Source organism: Rhinichthys klamathensis, unplaced genomic scaffold (assembly GCF_029890125.1).
Source record: "Rhinichthys klamathensis goyatoka isolate OS25496 unplaced genomic scaffold, OSU_Roscu_1.1 h1tg000123l_1, whole genome shotgun sequence".
Taxonomy (NCBI): Eukaryota; Metazoa; Chordata; class Actinopteri; order Cypriniformes; family Leuciscidae; genus Rhinichthys; species Rhinichthys klamathensis.
The window spans coordinates 3,471,442-3,490,749 of NW_026606660.1; the positions used below are offsets into that span (position 1 = coordinate 3,471,442).

At 40.2% G+C, this 19,308-nt stretch overlaps 1 protein-coding gene and 1 long non-coding RNA gene across 4 annotated transcripts in view; both read left to right on the plus strand.

Moving 5' to 3' along the window:
• The window catches only part of LOC130088904 (connector enhancer of kinase suppressor of ras 3-like), a 109,254-nt gene that overhangs the window by 86,224 nt on the left and 3,722 nt on the right, over nt 1-19,308 (plus strand). For all 3 annotated transcript variants that reach the window (XM_056255896.1, XM_056255894.1, XM_056255895.1), the window contains exons 16-23: nt 12,245-12,298; nt 12,435-12,474; nt 12,587-12,756; nt 13,013-13,086; nt 13,262-13,333; nt 14,851-14,912; nt 14,986-15,104; nt 18,894-19,245. In XM_056255896.1, the coding sequence (XP_056111871.1) occupies nt 12,245-12,298; nt 12,435-12,474; nt 12,587-12,756; nt 13,013-13,086; nt 13,262-13,333; nt 14,851-14,912; nt 14,986-15,104; nt 18,894-19,245 (943 nt within the window). The remainder of the gene's footprint in view (nt 1-12,244; nt 12,299-12,434; nt 12,475-12,586; nt 12,757-13,012; nt 13,087-13,261; nt 13,334-14,850; nt 14,913-14,985; nt 15,105-18,893; nt 19,246-19,308) is intronic.
• On the plus strand, nt 2,687-4,031 carry LOC130088910 (uncharacterized). The gene is made up of 3 exons (XR_008807515.1): nt 2,687-2,734; nt 3,733-3,775; nt 3,966-4,031. It is a non-coding gene; the product is annotated as an uncharacterized LOC130088910 (long non-coding RNA).

The following is a 19,308-nucleotide window of genomic DNA, read 5'->3' on the forward strand; positions in this document are numbered from 1 at the left end:
AGTGCTAACTTAACAGTCTTACTTTTTGTCCCCACAGTAATCTTAGTTTGTCGTGTAATAGGCACCAGATTAGATGGGTTTGCTGTACGGCTTTTGAAGGCCTTAGACTTTCTATCATGTAATCGAACAGCAATAGAGGAAGATACAGGCACACTGGGTTCCCGCTTGTTATGTAAACATTTAAGAAAGTTACTGTTGTCATAGCGGAGACCCGACACATATCACTGAGAGCTGGTATCAGTTCTTTTTGGTTGACCTCGGGCCGCTGGAGGAGGGTGTGGGCCCTGGCGCTGTGGCAGAGGCCGAAGAGCTCTCACAGGAGGAGGGGGAGGGCGAGCTGGGCCCGCAGGCTTTGGTGGTTGCGGGGCCTGCCGCTTTTTGGTTGACATCTGGGGGCTTGCAGCAAAAGAGTGGGATAGTTTGGTTCCAGCAAACACCAGTTCTTCCATTTTCTCTGAGAAGCACAGAAGTGGAGATGCTGGAGATAGAGAAAATGTGTCTGGTGAGACGGGCTGTTGCTCTGGTGTTATCGGCTGTAATATGCTGTCCTGGTTTCCCTGGCTGTTTTCCAGAAAGTCGTCCTTGGGAGCTGAATCTTGGAGCAGTTCTAGTATGTCACATTCTGTCTGTGGTGAGCGCTGTGGGCAGGGCTCAGCTGAGATTGTGTCCGTAAGCAGAAGTTGTTGTGGCTGCATGGTGTTATCATTGTCCTTGTGTGACGTGTCAACCGCATGTCCATTCAGGTGCTGAAGTGAAGTCCTGTGGTCATTCATACTGTGTCCAGGTGTGTGTGTGCCATTCAGGTTGAGTGGTTTGGCACACACTGCAGAAGGATGATTGAGGGAGAAGCAGATATTGTCCTTTAGCACTCTTGAACCAAGTTTGTTTGGGTGGAGCCCATCCTGTTGAAACAGTTGCCTCTGACTCCAGAAAAGATTGAAGTTGTCAATGGAGTTCACTCCTTTTAAATAGCAGGTTTTTTGGAGCCATGTATTAAGCCCAAGCAACCGTGAAAACCTGTTTGTTCCTCTTGCTGGGATTGGTCCACTGATGAATGTTTGAACTTTCAGTCTTTTAAGTGTTTCAAAAAGTTCATTGAAATCCTTCTTAAGGAGTTCTGACTGCTCTTTATGAATATCATTTTTCCCCACATGAATGATGAGTCGATTTGCAGTCTTATGTTTCATCAGAATGTTCTCAAGTTCACTGTTTATATCAGAAGTTGTTGCTTGTGGAAGGCAGCATGTAGTTGTATCCCTGATACTAATGTTTCTGATTATCGAGTCCCCCACTATCAGAGTCCTGGGCCCGGCTGCGCTCTGAGCTGAGTGCCGCTGTCTGCTCGACCTTGAGCGCCAGTTAGCATTAGTGTTAGCTACTGGCTGATTCAGTCTGTGTTCGATCACATTCATCACGTTTGGGGATTTCTCATTTACATTCATTAATACTTCAAATCTGTTCTCAAGATGTATAGGCGGTGGTAGGAGACCAGTGTTTGCAATCCTTGTCAGAGCCGTATCTGGGGTAGAGGATGCTACTGCGGCAATATGTGATACTCGTGACAATCTGATGTCTCGAGTGCCTTTGGGTCTCGCTCCCTGTGTGTGCCACCGATTTGTAAGTCGATCGGTTTGTTTCTCTACACTCAGTATGGCCTGTCGAGGAGTACTAGATGCATGGGACTCACCGGCTGTATGCTGAGGGCGTCCATGGCTGATATCTGTTGTGTGTTCCGTCTGGTTCGGTGGTCCCACAAATAACTTTGTTTCAAGAACTACAATCCTTTGTAAAAGTCTCTGGCAGTTAATGCAGCAAGTAGATTCCAGAAGAGGCATTTTCTCTTATCCTTTATGAGTGTAGACAGTTGTGTTTTCTCTTCCCCGGAATGTAAGCTTTCAGTGGGAGGCTGGTCAAGTAAAAAGAATTCTGCTTTTTTGTCTTTTTTAGTGATACACACATAATATTTTGAGTGTCCCTTATTTTCCTATAAAGAACCACGGCTGTCCTGTTTTTTCCTTTTCTGAAGTTGGCAATCCTAGTTGTATCTGATTCTAGATCAGCATCATCGCACAGGTCGAATGATTGACACTTCACATTATCACTTTTATCCTTTTGTCAAGACTGACTCTGTAATGACATCACTGACTCCTTCACACACTACAGCAGTAGCATTCAACTCACCCTCCTGCAAAGACACTACTGGTTCAGTGATATCAGAAACTACATCCTGAGCCTCAGGAAAACTACCATTATTCTCTACAACAGGCACATTTTTCACACTCAGAATGGGAGCATTAGAAGTCCCTGCTTCAACCCTTTCCTCATCATCACTATTTAGACTAGCCTCCATCATGCTTTGCCCATCAGTCGATAAATGATCCTGTTTATTCCTTTTGTGGCAAGTCCGAATCAGATGGCCTACACTGTTAACTTTCGCTGTAGATTTAGCAGCACAGTACTGTAAAAACCTACAGTACAATACTGCAGTTCTATATTACAGTAAAATACTGTAATTTGCATTGCATTCTGGGTAATTTTGTTTGAGCGGGAACATTTTACAGTACATTTTAGTGTTGTTGTAACCTAGCTGTAACCTGGCTGTAACATGCCAGGCAAATATACAGGGTTGCTGTAAACAGAGCGCGCGCGCGCCGCCTGACTGACGTCAGAGGAGAACTGCGGCAGTTCACTCACTCAGCGCGGATATCTCACTCTGCGGATATCTGGAAATTTGGTAAGTTAATTTTGAATTTTATAATAAGGTTTTAGGATTTTACGCTATAGTGTGTAGCCTACATAGCTTTTAATGTGAAATGACAGTGGAAGTTTAGCCAGCGACGGTTGCAAAAACACTGTTAAGTTTGTTAACGTTATCTGCTCTTTCACTGCTTGTCCTGACATTTTCAAATTCAACATTATAACTCCGTAAATTAACATTACCTTAAGGTTTATTTCGACAAAAACAGATTTGGTGATTGTTGGAACGGTGGAAAGACAAATCGAGATGGTCTTTTGTGAGTTTTATTTTGTTTCTGTCGAGTTTTAATTAAATGTGTTTTACGATGGTCTGCGAGATTAAATTAATGCATTTGACATGTTAGTCTAACGTTAACTGTTAGGCCTATCTCTGTAGGGAACACCCGAGCCTGTCAGTGGTAAAAACAAGCAGTTATAATAGACATAACGTTATACATTTTGATCAAACTGCTATATTTGCAGTCCGTTTCCCGAATGACGAACTTAATGATTTTATGATCAATACTGGACCAAATTGAAGTCGTTTAGACACAAAATAAGACGCGGGAAAATAAGGCTTAAAAATACTGCACTTTCCTTTGCAACGCAAAATGGGTGATTTATTTGGGCTTAGAGAGATGGGCTAGAGAGATTGGCTATTGGTACCAGTTTAGCCTTTTACTTCATTTCTATTTAGGCAGGAGACCCAGTTATATTGATTATTATAATAATTAAAAATATAAATAAAGGTGTAGGCCTAAATTGTTGAAAAACTTCAAACTATCAGAGTTCAAACTATAGAGTTAATGATCTATTAGGCAACAAAGACAAGTAAACTGCATGCCAAAAAATCAAGTTAGAATATTTAGAGAGGCCAAGTGAAGCTTATTTTTTATTAACCTAACTTAGATGTATTGTAAGCAGATTTATGAGATATTTCCTTAACAAGAAACACATAACCGTTAACTGAATACTATTTATTTTGATTTCTTACAGCTCTACAGTGTGGGACAATTTGCAGCCTGGGAAGGAGTTTTATGTAAGTATTAGCCATGTTAATACAATGTTTTAAACTTAAAGTTTTAAAATCTAAAGATTCCTTTTTTTTTTTTTGTGGCTGTTTTTGTTATTTCTACAGAATTTTCTCTCTTCCACTGTCTGTCTGCTCATCTTTGGTGCTGTGGCTAACAGATTTTGTCATGTGTTTTTGTGTGTCATGTCTTTTTCAGTTTTGGTCATCGGTCCAAGGTTCCAGTACCACCTCAAAATCCCAGCCAAGTTTTTAAAGGGATACTCTACTGGTTTTTCATATTAAACTATGTTATTCCCTTAACTAAGACGAGTTGATACATACCTCTCTCGTCTCAGTGCGTGCACTAAATCGCTGTCTTGCGGCGAAACTTTGTTAGATCTTATCTCAGCCCTGTTCATTCAATACGTGCCAAGAAGAGAAGCGACCAAACAACTCCACGTTTTCCCTATTTAAATACAGTTACACGAGTAGTATGACTCGACCTAGGACGGTGACACAAAATTTTCTAAGCGTGTAAAATGGATATCTATATTGTATGGCAGAATACCATAGCAAGTGCTTGAGAGCACTTCGACTCGGCGCAGTAATATCATCTCTCGTGAAAAGTCCGCTCCCGTTGAAATGAGAGGGAGCGGGGGGAGAGGACTTTTCACGAGTGATGATATTACTGTGCAGAGTCGAAGTGCTCTCAAGCACTTGCTATGGTATTCTGCCATACAATATAGTTATCCATTTTACACGCTTAGAAAAGCACAACGTTTTATTTTGTGTCACCGTCCTAGGTCGAGTCACACTACTCGTGTAACTGTATTTAAATAGGGAAAACGTGGAGGTGTTTGGTCGCTTCTCTTCTTGGCCCGTATTGAATGAACAGGGCTGAGATAAGATCTAACAAAGTTTCGCCGCAAGACAGCGATTTAGTGCACGCACTGAGACGAGAGAGGTATGTATCAACTCGTCTTAGTTAAGGGAATAACATAGTTTAATATGAAAAACCAGTAGAGTATCCCTTTAAGTATGTCCAGCTACAGCTGCAAGTCATGCAGTTTCTCAACCTCTCTCTTAAATGCGTTCACCATACATGGTTTTAATAGTGTAATTGATCAATAAAATTTTTTTTTGACAAGAACATTGTTTGGATTGTCTTTTGATTTGCAGTTATTCTGAAGTTGCATTATAATATTATTACCTATAGATTTATATACTGTAATAACTACATATTATATAGTTATAATATCATTAGTAATTTGAAAATTACAATGTTTTGCAATAATGCATCAATATATCAATATAGATATTACAGTACAATATCGTATAAATTACAACAGAAGTAGACAAAAATGACAAAATACTGTAAAAATACAGTACAATACTGTTTTGTAGTTTACAGTACTGTTCGTGTGTACTGTAAATTGAATTACAGTACAGTTACTGTAAATCGAAATACAGTACCTTGCTGGCAACCTTGCTGCCAGTACTGTACTGTAAAAATACAAGAAAATTGTTAACAGTGTATACCTCACCACAGTTAAAGCACTTCATCTTATCAGTTGTGGCATAGAAAACATAATCAAAGTTGTCAACCTTAATGTTAAAAGTCAAGTCAAGTTCTTCGCTGTCTTTCAAAATCATGTAGGTAAATCTTCTAAAAGAAACTACATGTTTGCGGTGAATCAGTACCATTGAGGATTTTCTTAATCAGTGAAACCAGCTTTCCATAGCGGGACAAGATCTTAACCAGTGTATCATCAGAAACAAAAGGTGGAATACTAGACAATGTTACTTTTTTTGAGGGTCTTGAAAGCGGAAGAACAAGTGAAGAGATGTTTTGTTCAAATTAAAAATATATATATTTTTCTTTAAAAAAAACACAACAGCACTATTCAAAATACTGCCATGCCCAACAACTTCTCCCATTGCCAAACAACAATCTTCAACACACACCGTGGATGCCACTTTAACACCGTGACGCCACGTGAGATTCTTTAGAACACCAACTCGTGAGTTCGCCATGGCCACGCAAGGGGAAAAACCCCACGCGACTCAAAAATAAAAAAAAATAAAAAAGAGAGAGAGAAAAAAACTTACTCAGAGAGAGAGAGAGAGAGAGAGAGAGAGAGAGAGAGAGAGAGAGAGAGAGAGAGAGAGAGCAGAAGAATGGACCCTCTGTGTCGGGCAGCGACATGGCTTTTCCTCAGGGGGATATTTATTTAAGTGGTGTGACAATCATCTGAACAGAACATTGTGAGAAATGATCCTCTGGTTAATCCCATGAAGTCAGAGACAGCAGAGATAGGTGTTTCTCAATCACATGGACACCATTTCAGCTGAGACATAAATGTTAATAATTACAAAAACACTGGAAAATGGTCTTTGTGAGAGAAAGAAATTTGGTTGTAAACATTCCACATTTCACCAATATATTTCAAAGCACAGCCACAGACAACAATATTATTGGTAATATTGTGTCCCTGGTACTTTAAAAGAATCTTAACCTCTGCAGTTTGAGGACTTGGTGAACCTCTTGTGGTTAGTTCTGGTAACTGAAGTCTTCAATTCAGCAAAATAGATGTTGGATGTGAAAATATTTTATTTGCTTCATTAAATTGTATATTCTATGATTATTAAAGTCTAGCCATTTACTCTGTACCATAAGCATACACATTTTTTTTTGTTATCAATACCTAATCACTACACACTATAACATAACGTAAACACTAGACAAGGGACTAAGGAAAACTCTGGCTTAAATATACAAGGAGGATAATTAACAGAACTAGAGACAGGTGCATAACATAATCAGTAACCATAGAAACAAACATCAGAAACACAGACAGACAGGAACAGGGGTCCATTCTTCATACCTTGCTTAACACATCTGAGATGATTTGACAGATGCCAGATCTTCTAATTGTGATAACTGATCTCTGGGCTAATTTGGTTCTTCAAGCAAATTTGTGGATTTGTCAGAGATTACTGCGCAGGAAATTTGGAATAAACCACTCAGTTCATATGGATTAGTTTTACGATCTCTTTATGAACTTCTTGAAGCAGCAAAGTGGTAGTTGCGTAGCTGTCATTGGAGGGATAGAATAATCTCATATTTCAACTACATTTACATTTACATTTAGTCATTTAGCAGACGCTTTTATCCAAAGCGACTTACAACTGAGGACTAAACCAAGCGAGTCATCGTGAAGAGGCAAAAGCAACGCAAGAAGTGCTCAAAATACAAAGTTCAGCCATAGCTCGGAGTAGCATAAGGCAGGCAAGCGAGGATTTAGAGGAAAGGATTATTTTTTTTTTTTTTTTTTTTTTTTTTTAAGTTAAGTGCTCCCGGAAGAGATGAGTTTTCAGTTGTCTTTTGAATGTTGTCAGGGATTCTGCATTCCGGATGAGGGTGGGGAGATCATTCCACCAGCATGGAACCGTGAATGAGAATGTTCTGGAGAGTGATTTTGTGCCCCGCTGTGATGGTACCACGAGCCGTCGCTCATTGACCGATCGTAGGCTTCTACTAAAAGATCTACATTTGTGTTATGAAGATGAACAAAAGTCTTACTGGTTTGGAATGACATGAGAGTGAGTAATTAATGACAGAATTTTCATTTTTGGGTGAACTAACCCTTGGCTATGGTTAACTATAATGAAGCTAGATTTTAACAAAAAGGTTGAACTGTGTTCTCAAGTCAAGTTGTTTTACATGGTTTCATTTGATACTTTTTCATAATATGCATACTTAATCATATATAACAAGGATTTCTAGCCATGTGTGTTTCAAATAATATTCAAGTTTATTTAAATGTTTTATTGCTGGATATATATCTGATTCACTGAACCCTTTTCAACACTTTCTACCTTTTTTTTAGCAACATAATCAACCTTTCTCATATACATTTTTTTGTATAAATTAGTATATATTTATGACATTGTTATTTGTTATAGTTTGGCCAATTTCTCTTTTCTGGCTGGTTCATTTACCTCTTATTATTTTTTATTTTATTTTTTATCTACTTATTATTTATTTCCTCTGTTGGAAAGATGTGGATTTTTGTTGTTGGAGCCAGTAGGAATGCAAAGACTTTACTTCTGAAAACCCTGGAAATAAACAGTCACTGTTCAGTAGCGTTCAGTTTGCTTAAGACTGGCCAATGCAAAACAGTTGTTGAACATTCAATTTGAAATTGTAAAATAGTATTGGCTTGGTAATGGCTTTGCATTTGAGAGAGTAAATGTTGAAATTGTCTAGTTTTGTGTGTTTGAGCAAGATGAATGAATGAGGGAACTTATTAATGATTAATAGTCTGTTAAGTTGGATTTAAAAGAGTTTCTGTTATTGATGTTTTGGGGTTACCGTTGTGCTGAGGAGTGAAGCTTGAGCTTAGGTCGAGGACAGATAGATGAAGATCATGATAGGCATTGCTTTTTTCAATGAACAATTACTGCACTTATATCAACACAGTAAACAAAGTCTGTGTTCTCGCATTTTTGCAATGGGTTATTGGTTGTTACATAAGGTGATAAATGATTTTCACATGTCATACTAGTGTGCACTCATGTGAACAATGCAAATAATTGCATAGTTGTTTTGTGATTTTGTTTTTTTGCAATTCGTGATAAATTTGAAAGGCTTTATATATCATTTTAATACATTTTTCTGCAGATGTTTTGGTTCATTCATAAATATTATAATCAGTGGTGGCAGAGACTGTTTCAGAAGTTCACCTCTATTTCATGTGAAAACCATTCACCAGTAACAGTTTAATATTATATAAATACATAATCAGCTTTCATGTGATTGTGTTTACTGCCCTTATTTGTGTGTAGAATAAGAAGTGGAGAATGTTTGGAAATGTTTCTTGCGCAAGCAGAAGTTCTTTTTTTTCTACAATGATCCGGCTGTGTGGTCGACCTCTTTATATTAATCGTGGTGGAAGGACAGTTACATGTCATTTCAGAGTATCAATACGGACGGTCAGACACTCCACCTGGTCGAGTCTGGTGAACGGGTAAAACAGATAATGTATTCATATATTATATACTGTAACAGTATTATTGTCAACTGGAGGATTGAGAGCTTAAAATGTCTCTTCTAAATGATCTCATCTAGACATCTAAATATTTACTTTGATTTCTTAGATATAGACAACTAGACAGCAGATTTTGACACTTGAATGGTTACAATATACTTTATGCAAATTGAATAGGTACATTTTATGCGTGTTCTATGGCAGCAAACCTTCATTTTTGGATAATTGTCAGATGTGAAACCTAATGATATATTTGAATGTGAAGAAAATGCTCTTTCAAGTTGTCTGCTATTCTGTTATACCTTAAAGAGGAACTTGTGAAGTTTGAGGAAATTGAGAAATAGGTTTCATTTAGCTTGCATCTATTTCCACCCACGGTTCTACTCTTTTTCATGGCTTCTTTATTGTGAATACATTTTTTCAGGTTGATAAAGGAGAGATCATTTGCTTATCAATGACATAATATAGATAAAGGTTGTGACATTCTGTGTGACAGTTTTTCATGCCAGTTTTTTAAATGATGTTAGGTCTTTTAGTGGCCATATATTGATGTAGCTTTCCTAATGGAGGTGCACAATTTGTATTAGATATCAGTTAAGTGTTGTCATTTTCATTGGGCTAATGTGCTTTTCTATATCAGCTCAGAACATTTTAATCACAAGTCCTGTGACAATGCTACACAATGCAGATCCCACATCAATCTACACTCCATACACCATGATGACAAAGCAAAATCCATTTTTGTAAAGTTGCATTTTTTATTATAAAGAAATACATCAAATTAAAAATATCACTAAAAATGTGAGAACTGAAAATATCCCATTGACATAAGTATTCAGACACTTTGCTATGACACCTAGAATTCATCTCAGGTGCATTACATTTCTCTAGATCATCTTCTAGTTGTTTTTTACACTTTGACGGGAGTTCATCTGTGGCATACCAATTGATTGGACAATATCTAGACTCTCACCTGGAAATATAAGGTCTAACAGCTGAAAATGCATCAAAGTTTAGACTAAACCATGTGGTCAACTAAGCTGCCTACAGAGCTCAGAGACAGGATTGTGTCGAGACATAGATCTGGGGAAATATACAAAGAACTCTGCTGCATTAAAAGTTCCCAAGAGCACAGTGGCCTCCATAATTCTTAAATGGAAGAAATTTGGCACATCAAAGTTTCTTCCTAAAGCTGTCTGTCTGGCCAAACTGAGCAAACCGGAAAGAAGGGCCATGGTAAGAGAAACTTGCACAAAGACAATCATCAATGTCCACGGATCTTGGTTTTATGGCAGAGTGGCCAGACGGAAACCTCTCCTCGATGAAGAGGCATGATAGCCCACTTGGAATTAGCAAAAAAGCACCTAAAGGACTCTCAGGTCATGTCCACAATAATATGTTTTCATTTGAAAACAAGTCAAGTCAAGTCACATTTATTTATATAGCGCTTTTTACAATACAGATTGTTTCAAAGCAGCTTTACATAGATAACAGGAAAATAATGCAAAAAGTTTGTTTCCAGAAGAAAATAGCATCACAGTCCAGCTTAAAGGGATAGTTCACCCAAAAATGAAAATTCGGTCAGTAATTACTCACCCTCATGTTGTTCCAACCCTGTAAGACTTCCGTTTATCTTCGGAACACAAATTAAGATATTTTTGATTAAATCTGAGACCTGGATCACTCCTCCATAGGCTTCTACGGGATCGAAACTTGTCGGCCCAGAAAAGTTATTAAAGACATCGTTAAAATACTCCAAGTGACTACAGTGGCTCAACCATAAGTTTATCAAGCGACGAGAATACTTATTGTGATTGGTTTCAAAGAGCACACCCAGGTTCCTAACCAACTACGCAGACTTGACAGAGCAGCCATCAATTGTTAGACAGTATTCTAGGTTAGTATGTGCAGAGGTTTTTGGTCCAATCATTACCAATCATTCAGAATTAAGTAATAGGAAATTACTAATCATCCAATTTTTTATATCAGCTATGCATTCCGTTAATTTCTTGAATTGGCACGTTTTGTTAGGGAGCAAAGAGATATAGGGCTGAGTATCATCAGCATAACAGTGAAAACTAATCCCATGCTTCCTAATGATATCTCCCAAGGGTAGCATGTAGAGAGTGAACAACAACATTCCTAGTACGGAGCCTTGTGGTACTCCATACAGAACTTGTGATTGATAAGACATCTCTTCATTTACTGCCACAAACTGATAACGGTCTGATAAGTTTAGATTAGATAAGTTCTAAGTTCAAATAATCGTTTATGAGGTTTTATGCATGCGCAGTAAGGTGAATTTAGTGTTTTCCAACATCACCATGATTTTGCCAAGACATATTCCTGGATCAACATATTTTGTTGATCCTGGAACAACATTCCTGTCCAAAAATTTAGTCCTAACCCTATCCCTACCCCTAAACCTAACAATACACATAAATAACACTGATGTAGAAGCACATAACCCTGGTTGTAAGACACAACTTGACATAAACTCTTAACTTGTCCCTCAAATCTGGTTGGTTGATTGGAATGTTGTTCCAGGATCAACAAAGATGTTGAAACAGGAAAATGTTGCACTTGGTGAAATCACGTTCACAGTTTTCTGACGTGTTAATGGGGATACGAAACTTCTGGAAACGCTGGTGTGGACGGAGAGTGTTTTGAAACGAAAACGGAATCCGGAATAATGTAGACGAAGCCTCAGACTGTGACAAACAAGGTTGTCTGTCATGTCTAGGTAACTAGGCACTGCTCGTCACCCGCGAAATATCTGGACTGGTCATGAAGGAAAGGTGAATGCAGCAAAATGAAAACCTGGTTCGGAGGGCTCAGGACTTCAGACTGGGCTGAAGGTTTACCTTCCAACAGCCAAGACATTGCGAGAGTGGTTTAGAGACAAACTTGATAGGCCCATTTAAACTCAATGAACATCTCTGAAAATCTCCACCAACAGTCCCCATCCCATCTGACAGAGCTTGAGAAGATCTGCAGAGAAAATTGTCTGAAAATCCCCAAATCCAGAATCCAAAGTATCACAAATCTGGTGTGGATTATTATTATTTTTTTTAAAGCATTTTAGTATAAGGCTACCACATAACAAAATAGCAAAAAATGACTTGGATGCTATAGATATAGTCTGAATACTTTCTGAATGCACTGATGTTGCACTTCATTTTAAAGTATGTGCGGTGTACAGTGCACTTACCCAAAAAAAGTACTGAATAATATAAGGTAAATACTTGGACTTAAAATGGGTTAAGGTTAGGTTTAGGGATCAGGTTCAGGGTTAATACCTAGTTATTAGCAGTTATTGTAATGAGTTTAGTAAATACATAGTATGTACATGCCAAACAGGGCTGTAAAATAAAGTGCTATCAAGGACTCTGACTGAAACTGACCCTAATGATCACCGAATGTGTCTGCTTTGGTCTCTTTCCAGGCCTCTTTCCCCATTTCTCTGGCTCCCCATATTGCTGCTGATGAGTACAATCCGGTATAATTCTTGTGAACTTATTGTACATTCATATTTTTGTCTGCATTCTGATGGTGTGAAAGTGCCAGAAATCATGATTACAAGACACGGTGTGGTCATTATAATATCAACATATTTCATATGCATTTGTCTTCAGGTGTCTCTCAGACAGAAGTCAAAAAAGAAGAATTGTGGAGGTATGTGTTGCACTGCACAAACAACTAAAAGTTGTGATCAAATATGATGTGTTTTTTTTTCCTGTGTCGCCATTTCTGTTTTATTGTGGCATTTAAACATTTGTTCTAATAGGCAGTCTAAGAATGAGCAGAAGGAGAGTTTCAGTAAAAGATCTGGAGCCAGTGGACTATCAGGGCTGGCTTTATAGGAAAAAAGACGGCAAGGGATTTCTGGGTATTAAGTGGAAAAAGTATTGGTTTATTCTAAAGAAAACCTCTCTGTACTGGTACACAAATCAAGTGGTGAGTATCTGAATGCCATTTATGTGCCTACATCTTATCATGCTATTGTTTTTTCTATTAATTGAATATTATTTATAAAGGTCAGCACAACATTTTTTCTTAGATATTTTAGCATTGATCTTGGTAAAAAGGAAAAGTACAGTTTCATGTTAGATGATGAAAATAGGATTTACATTTAATCATTTTTTCTCTGCCTTGATAATAATGGAAAAAAAGGATATATTACAAAAAACTTTTGTTTTGTGTTTTTTCCCAGGCTGAAAAAGCAGAGGGCTTCATAAATTTGACTGATTTTGTAATTGACAGAGCAATGGAATGTAAGAAAAAATAGTAAGTGGCATTGTCATTTCTGTTAATTTCTTCTTTAATTGCTAAACATTATTTGTTTTCCAAATGAAAGGGCCTTCAATTAGAATATAACATGGTTCTTTTTTTTTATTATCATGATGATTATAAAATATCTTTCAATTGAACAACCCTTCACACTTTTTTGTGTTTCTCACAGTGCGATCAAAGCTTGCCATCCCAAAGTCATGATGTTTTACTTTGCAGCTGAGAGCAATGAGGACATGAACTTGTAAGCCCATTGACACATCAGTTTGAAAAAACATATTCTTTTTAGTAACATCCATGGTTGTATTTACGGTAGTTACAGTAATGTTTTGTATAAACTACTGATATAGATGGTTAAGTCATGTCAAGTCATTAGGCCCGGATGGCACCCATAAGCGGCCCTGGTACCCCATACTCCCTTATTGCCCCCCACAAAACAGCCTGGGGAACATGGTCGTAAGCCTTTATCCAAGTCCAAAAACTCTCATAATTAGAACACACCCTCCGGTCTCCTTTTTTTAAATATGGGAACCACCACACCTGTCTTCCAATCTCCATGTGCTATTCTGACTACATCAAGGGCCTTCAGTTTCTTAAGTATATTGAATCTCGGCCACCCCCGGCCCCTTGCCACTTCTGAACCTTTTAACAACCTCAGTGACTTCCAACAGAAAATGCGTGATGACTCTCCCAATTCCTGCAGCCCTGCCTCTTCTTTTGAGCTATTATCCTCAGGGTTCAGAAGATCCTCAAAGGTTTTCCTTCACCCTCCCGATTATATCACCAGGTGAGGTTAGCAAATTCCCCACCCGACTTACAACTGCCTTCATCAGGCAATGCTTCCCTCAACTAAGCCATTTGCTACAAACTCTTTGAGGCCTAACAAAAGTCCTTCTCCATGGATTCTCATTGGGCTGCTGTCAGATTAACAAACTTTCAGCCACAGCGCCAAACAGCCTATCCCGCAATGGCAGTTTTGAACAGAACCCACTCAGACTCTGTGTCTCCAGCCTTCCTCGGGATGAAGGAAAACCATAACGTAAACAGAACACAGTCAGAGTCTTTCCTGCAAGTGAAACCATGGCGCAGAGTCAGGGAATTTGTTTCTCACCCTGGGTGACTCTATAGTCCAAACTCTATCCAGGAGTTTGGCTCCAGCACTCGAGCTGTGTGGAGGTGAGGCCAACTATATTGAGCTGGTGCCACAGTATCCTGTGTGTATGGGCCCCCCTCAGCTTCTCCTTGCAGGTGGTGAGCCCACAAGGAAAAGGCCCCACCTTGTTCTTTAGGGCTGAGCCCGACTGGGCCAGAGCCAGGCCATCAGGTGCTCACCTGTGAGCTCCTCTCCCAGACCTGGCTCCAGTAGAGGGCCCTGGTTTCCTTCTACCGGTCATGGTCTTTCACTCTTTTATCAAATCACTTTCAAATCACATATTAATGTTTCTATAGGGGACGTATTGAATCACTCTTGGTCTGGCCTCTCACTTGGGACCAATTTGCCAAGGGAGACCCTACCAGGAGCTGAAGCTACTCTCATTCATTTAGCGTGTTTGGGTTTGCTGACATTGAGTTGGCTGACCTGTCTTTGGTTTTTGTTTGCATGTGCGACATGTGGTTAAAGGTAAAGGAAGGTGAATGAGGTTAAAAACTGAGGAAACTTGAATGAATTTATATAAAAAAAATGGGTTAGACAGTTTTAATTAATCACTTGTATAAACCTGTATGTCATTGTTGGTAACTTGTTATGTTTTGTTATTTCAGATGGTTAAATAAACTTGGTCTGGCATCTATTCAGAATGAACCCACAGAGGGTCATACAGCTGGTAAGTTATAAGTCTACTAGTGTTACAAGCATTCCTTAGAATTTTTTGGCATCTTTGTTTTTCTACTGCACAGAATGCTACAGTGAGGCCAGTGATCACGAGGAGTCCACTGACACACCTCCTCCACCATATTATGAGCACCACGCCCAAGCTGTAGAAATTGTGAATAGTCCATCAGCTGCTGCACACCAGGCAAGTTCACAGTTGCCCAATATATGTGTCCTTGACCTCCTGCCAAAGATTAATACATTATCTACAAACTTCAAGTTTCACTGTTTTTACATTGTCTACATTCACACAGCAGAAGAATGTGGTTGACAGTTTAAGGTGTTAAATTAACACTGAATTTACACCTTGATGGGGACTGCGGATGAAAATTAGCTTCGGCTAACTCTGGCACAAAACATCTTTTCGCAAGATTAATGTACTTTGTGCATTGTCCCTGATAAATAAATAAATAAATAAATAAATAAATAAAAAATTGGACTTTGGACGGCATGTCACTTCTGATAAGACTTGTGTAATAAAATCTGCCATCTTTAATATTTACTTTAGTCACCACCATCACTGTGGTTAACGGTATTATTCAATGATATTATGAGAATAGAAAAGGGGCATTATAAAACAAAGCTATTATGATACAGAACAGGTGTGTTCAATCCTGCTCCGAGTGGGACTCTATCCAGCAGATTTCAGCATGAACATACATCGTTAGACAGGTACTAAACATAATCTGGCTAACATTTATTAATAATTTGTGGATGGAATGTTGCAGGTATATGTAACATCCAAAGTATTTATCATAATGTACTTTAAAAAAAACATTTAAAAAATAATTTCAGTAAAACATATGCTGTTGTTCATAAATACCAGTTGATATGTACAACGAAGATTTTGTCAATGCTCCGGAAATAGTGATCAGTGTCCCAACGTGTGGTGAGCCAGGGTCCTTACCAGTGCCCAAATTCGTGTACATGATATACTGATTCAGAAGCTAGGGAGCTAATTGAGATGAACAAATGGTGCTTCTCATTTGTAATTTGTGCACCCTTGTTCCCTTTCGTAGTCACTACGAGTTACGTCGTGTCGACGAATGGGGTTTCGCTTAGAAAGCCTATCAACTTCGAGTATTACAAAACGAGCCAATGGCAAAGAAATGCCATGGGTCTGCGGATTTTGCATAGCGTAACTCCGCCCCACCTCGTGGGTATATAAAGAAGTACGCTGGCAACAGGCAGTTATGTTTTTGCTTCGGAGCCAAGAGGTCCTCTTCACTCCTGCAGCCTATTCTCTGACTTTCTTTGAGAATCTTCTAGACGAGCAGCTTCCAGTCGGTGTTGGTGTGATGGCGTGTTCCAGCGAGTTTCACATTCCTGCCTGCTGAACTGAACAGCGTGTGTGTTTCTTCAGCGTGTGTGCTTCAGCACTGCTGCAAGCTTTTCTCTTTTTAAAGCTGCAGTCCGTAGCTTTTTCTGGGTTAAAAATTATCTAAAATACATATTTGAGAAAATACATAACATAAAATACAGTGTTCAAAACTATCTGCTTGCCTTAGCTCGATTCAAAACAGTAAGCTTGTAATAATGTTTTTAATTCCAGTGGTACTGGTGGATTTCCGCAGGAGATTCGAGCATGTCTTTGCGTCATTACGTCACATCTTTACACATACTCCCCTTGAGCCTCTGCAATCAGTAGAGCTTAAGTTCCTGTTAGTTAAGACAGCGCTCCTGGTTGCATTGGCCTCCATTAAGAGGGTAGGGGACCTGCACGCATTTTCCGTTGACGAAGCGTGCCTGGAATTTGGCCCGGCCTATTCTCACGTGATCCTGAGACCCCGGCCTGGATATGTGCCCATGGTTCTCACCACTCCCTTTCGAGATCAGGTGGTGAACCTGCAAACGCTGCCCCTGGAGGCTCTGTCCAGTACGTGCCCTCCGTGCTTACGTAGACAGAACGCAGTGTTTCAGGACCTCTGACCAGCTCTTTGTCTGTTATGGTGGGAAGCTGAAGGGAAAGGCTCTCTCCAAGCAGAGGTTGTCTCACTGGTTAGAGGACACCATTGCTTGGCATACCAGCAGCAAGGTCAACTGTGCCCCCTTGTGTGAAGGCCCAGTCCTTCCGGAGTGTGGCTTTCTCTTGGGCTCTAGCGCATGGCGCCTCGCTAACAGACATCTGCAGAGCTGCAGGCAGGCCGACACACAACACATTCGCCAGATTCTACTATCTCCGAGTGGAGCCAGTGTCCTCTCATGTACTCGCTTCAACCAGCTGGTACTAGGATCGGCTCAGGTGTCTTCGCTTGCTCGCCATTCCACTCCACGGACTGTATACACTCGAAATTTTCCTCAGGTAAGATTCCCCGACAAGCCCTGAGTTCCTCCAGCACTGTTGATGTCAAACGGCAGCTTTCACATTGGCCAGGTGCCGCTATGTGCATGGTTCCCTCTCTGGGCGACCCCCACATGTGTATTTCCACTGTAAGCCTCTCTGAGCATGTGTCTTTCCCTTGGCAAGCCACCTTGCCACCCCTGGGGTTGAAACATTCCACCCTGCGGGCTGGACACCCCAGTGTTTTCCATATGCAGCCCCCTCCTGGGTCATATGTGTATTCTGTAAATCACCCCCTTTGGGGAGGCAATAACTGCATATTTCCACTGAGATATGCTTCCTAGTGTACCTTGGTATTCCTGTGTTAAGTAGGAGTCCTTCGTCCGTGCTAGTCTCACAACAGGGAGCTCAGACTTACGCAGGGCACTGGAAGACAGCTGAGTGGCGTGATTAGACTGGGAACCTCATTCATCGTCACGACGTAACTCGTAGTGACTACGAAAGGGAATGTCTCGGTTACGGATGTAACACTCGTTCCCTACTCAGGGATGTCTCCCTGCCACTTTCGCTGTACCGCTGGAACAGCCTGAGTTCAGTCTCGGCTCCTCAGCAAGTAACATAACTGCATGTTGCCAGCGTACTTCCTTATATACCCATGAGGTGGGGCGGAGTTATGCTATGCAAAATCCACAGACCCATGGCATTTCTTTGCCATTGGCTCGTTTTGTAATACTCGAAGTTGATAGGCTTTCTAAGCGAAACCCCATTCGTCGGCACGACATAACGAGACGTTTCCTTTCCTCGCATCTCAGCTCCACCCCCCTTAGGGTGCTTGGAAGGATGCAAGGAAAGAAAATGAGGACAAAGGAATCGAAGGAAAGGTTGTGGGTGCTTCTCATTTCTTATTTGTGCATCCTCATTTCCTTCCCTCGCTTCCTTTCCTAGGATGCGAGGGAAGGATACACCTGTATTTCCTACACCTGTATTCCTGACTCCTCAGGAAGCTTACTTGCTCCTCGTTCCTCACTTACTCGCGGTCCAATTAGAGAATAGAGATGTCCTTCAAGATGGCTGAGTTCAATCGTTTTCTGGGTCACAGTCTGGAGGACGTAGGAGCAAGGAAACAAGGAAGCATTAAGGCTGATTTTCTTCTGCGTCGGACCTATGCTGTCACCTCTACACTGTAGGCTATGCGTCAGTTTTCATTTATAATTCTGTGTTGACATGCAATTACACATGCAGAGGGAGCACGTGAAACCCTAGTGAAGGGTCCTTGCAGACCAATCACAGCGCTTGCAGTCCGCGTAAAATTGACGCGTTGTTACATTTTTGGAGAGGTTCACATCAGGGTACACCGTAGCTACAGAGTTCGTCGTAGAAGTATAAATTGGGCTTTAATTTGAGTATTGAGAAGCAACCACAGAGCTTAGCTATAGCCCTAATTAAACACACCTGAAATATTTAGGATCTTTAGGGTCACCAGAATCTTCCAGGCAGGTGTGTTGGAGCTAAACTCTGCAGTAAAGTGGCCCTCCAGTAGCAGGACTGGACACCCTTGATATAGAAGAACTACGTTTGAAAACATTTGCACCCGACATATATTATAATAGAGAATGCCATAGTCCCTCACTCTGATGTATCTTTCCCATTTAGGAAAGCCTTCCTCCTCCATATTCCTCACCTGTTCCTAGTGAAACCACTGGAACCCTATCCTCCCCCGTCAGCACGATGACCTCCCACAGCTCTGCCTCCTCTCTGGCTAAGCATAGACGGTCTTGGCTAGACCTTGTCTCACAGGCAACACCTACTGCTGGGGAAACAGTGGTCTGCTCTGCTGTGGTCCATACAATGAACCCCACAATAAAGGAAACCTCACAATGCAGTGAAATCACTGCTACATCTCAAGGCCCCTTTGAATGCTCATCAAGAACAACACATATGGCAATATCCACAGAGCCAGAGGAACCAGAACCGCTGCTGACCTCAAATGACACCAGACCTGAAAGTGAGCAAGTTGGGGAACCAATTAAATATCATAAACCGATTTATGATAGGAAATGACATTGTT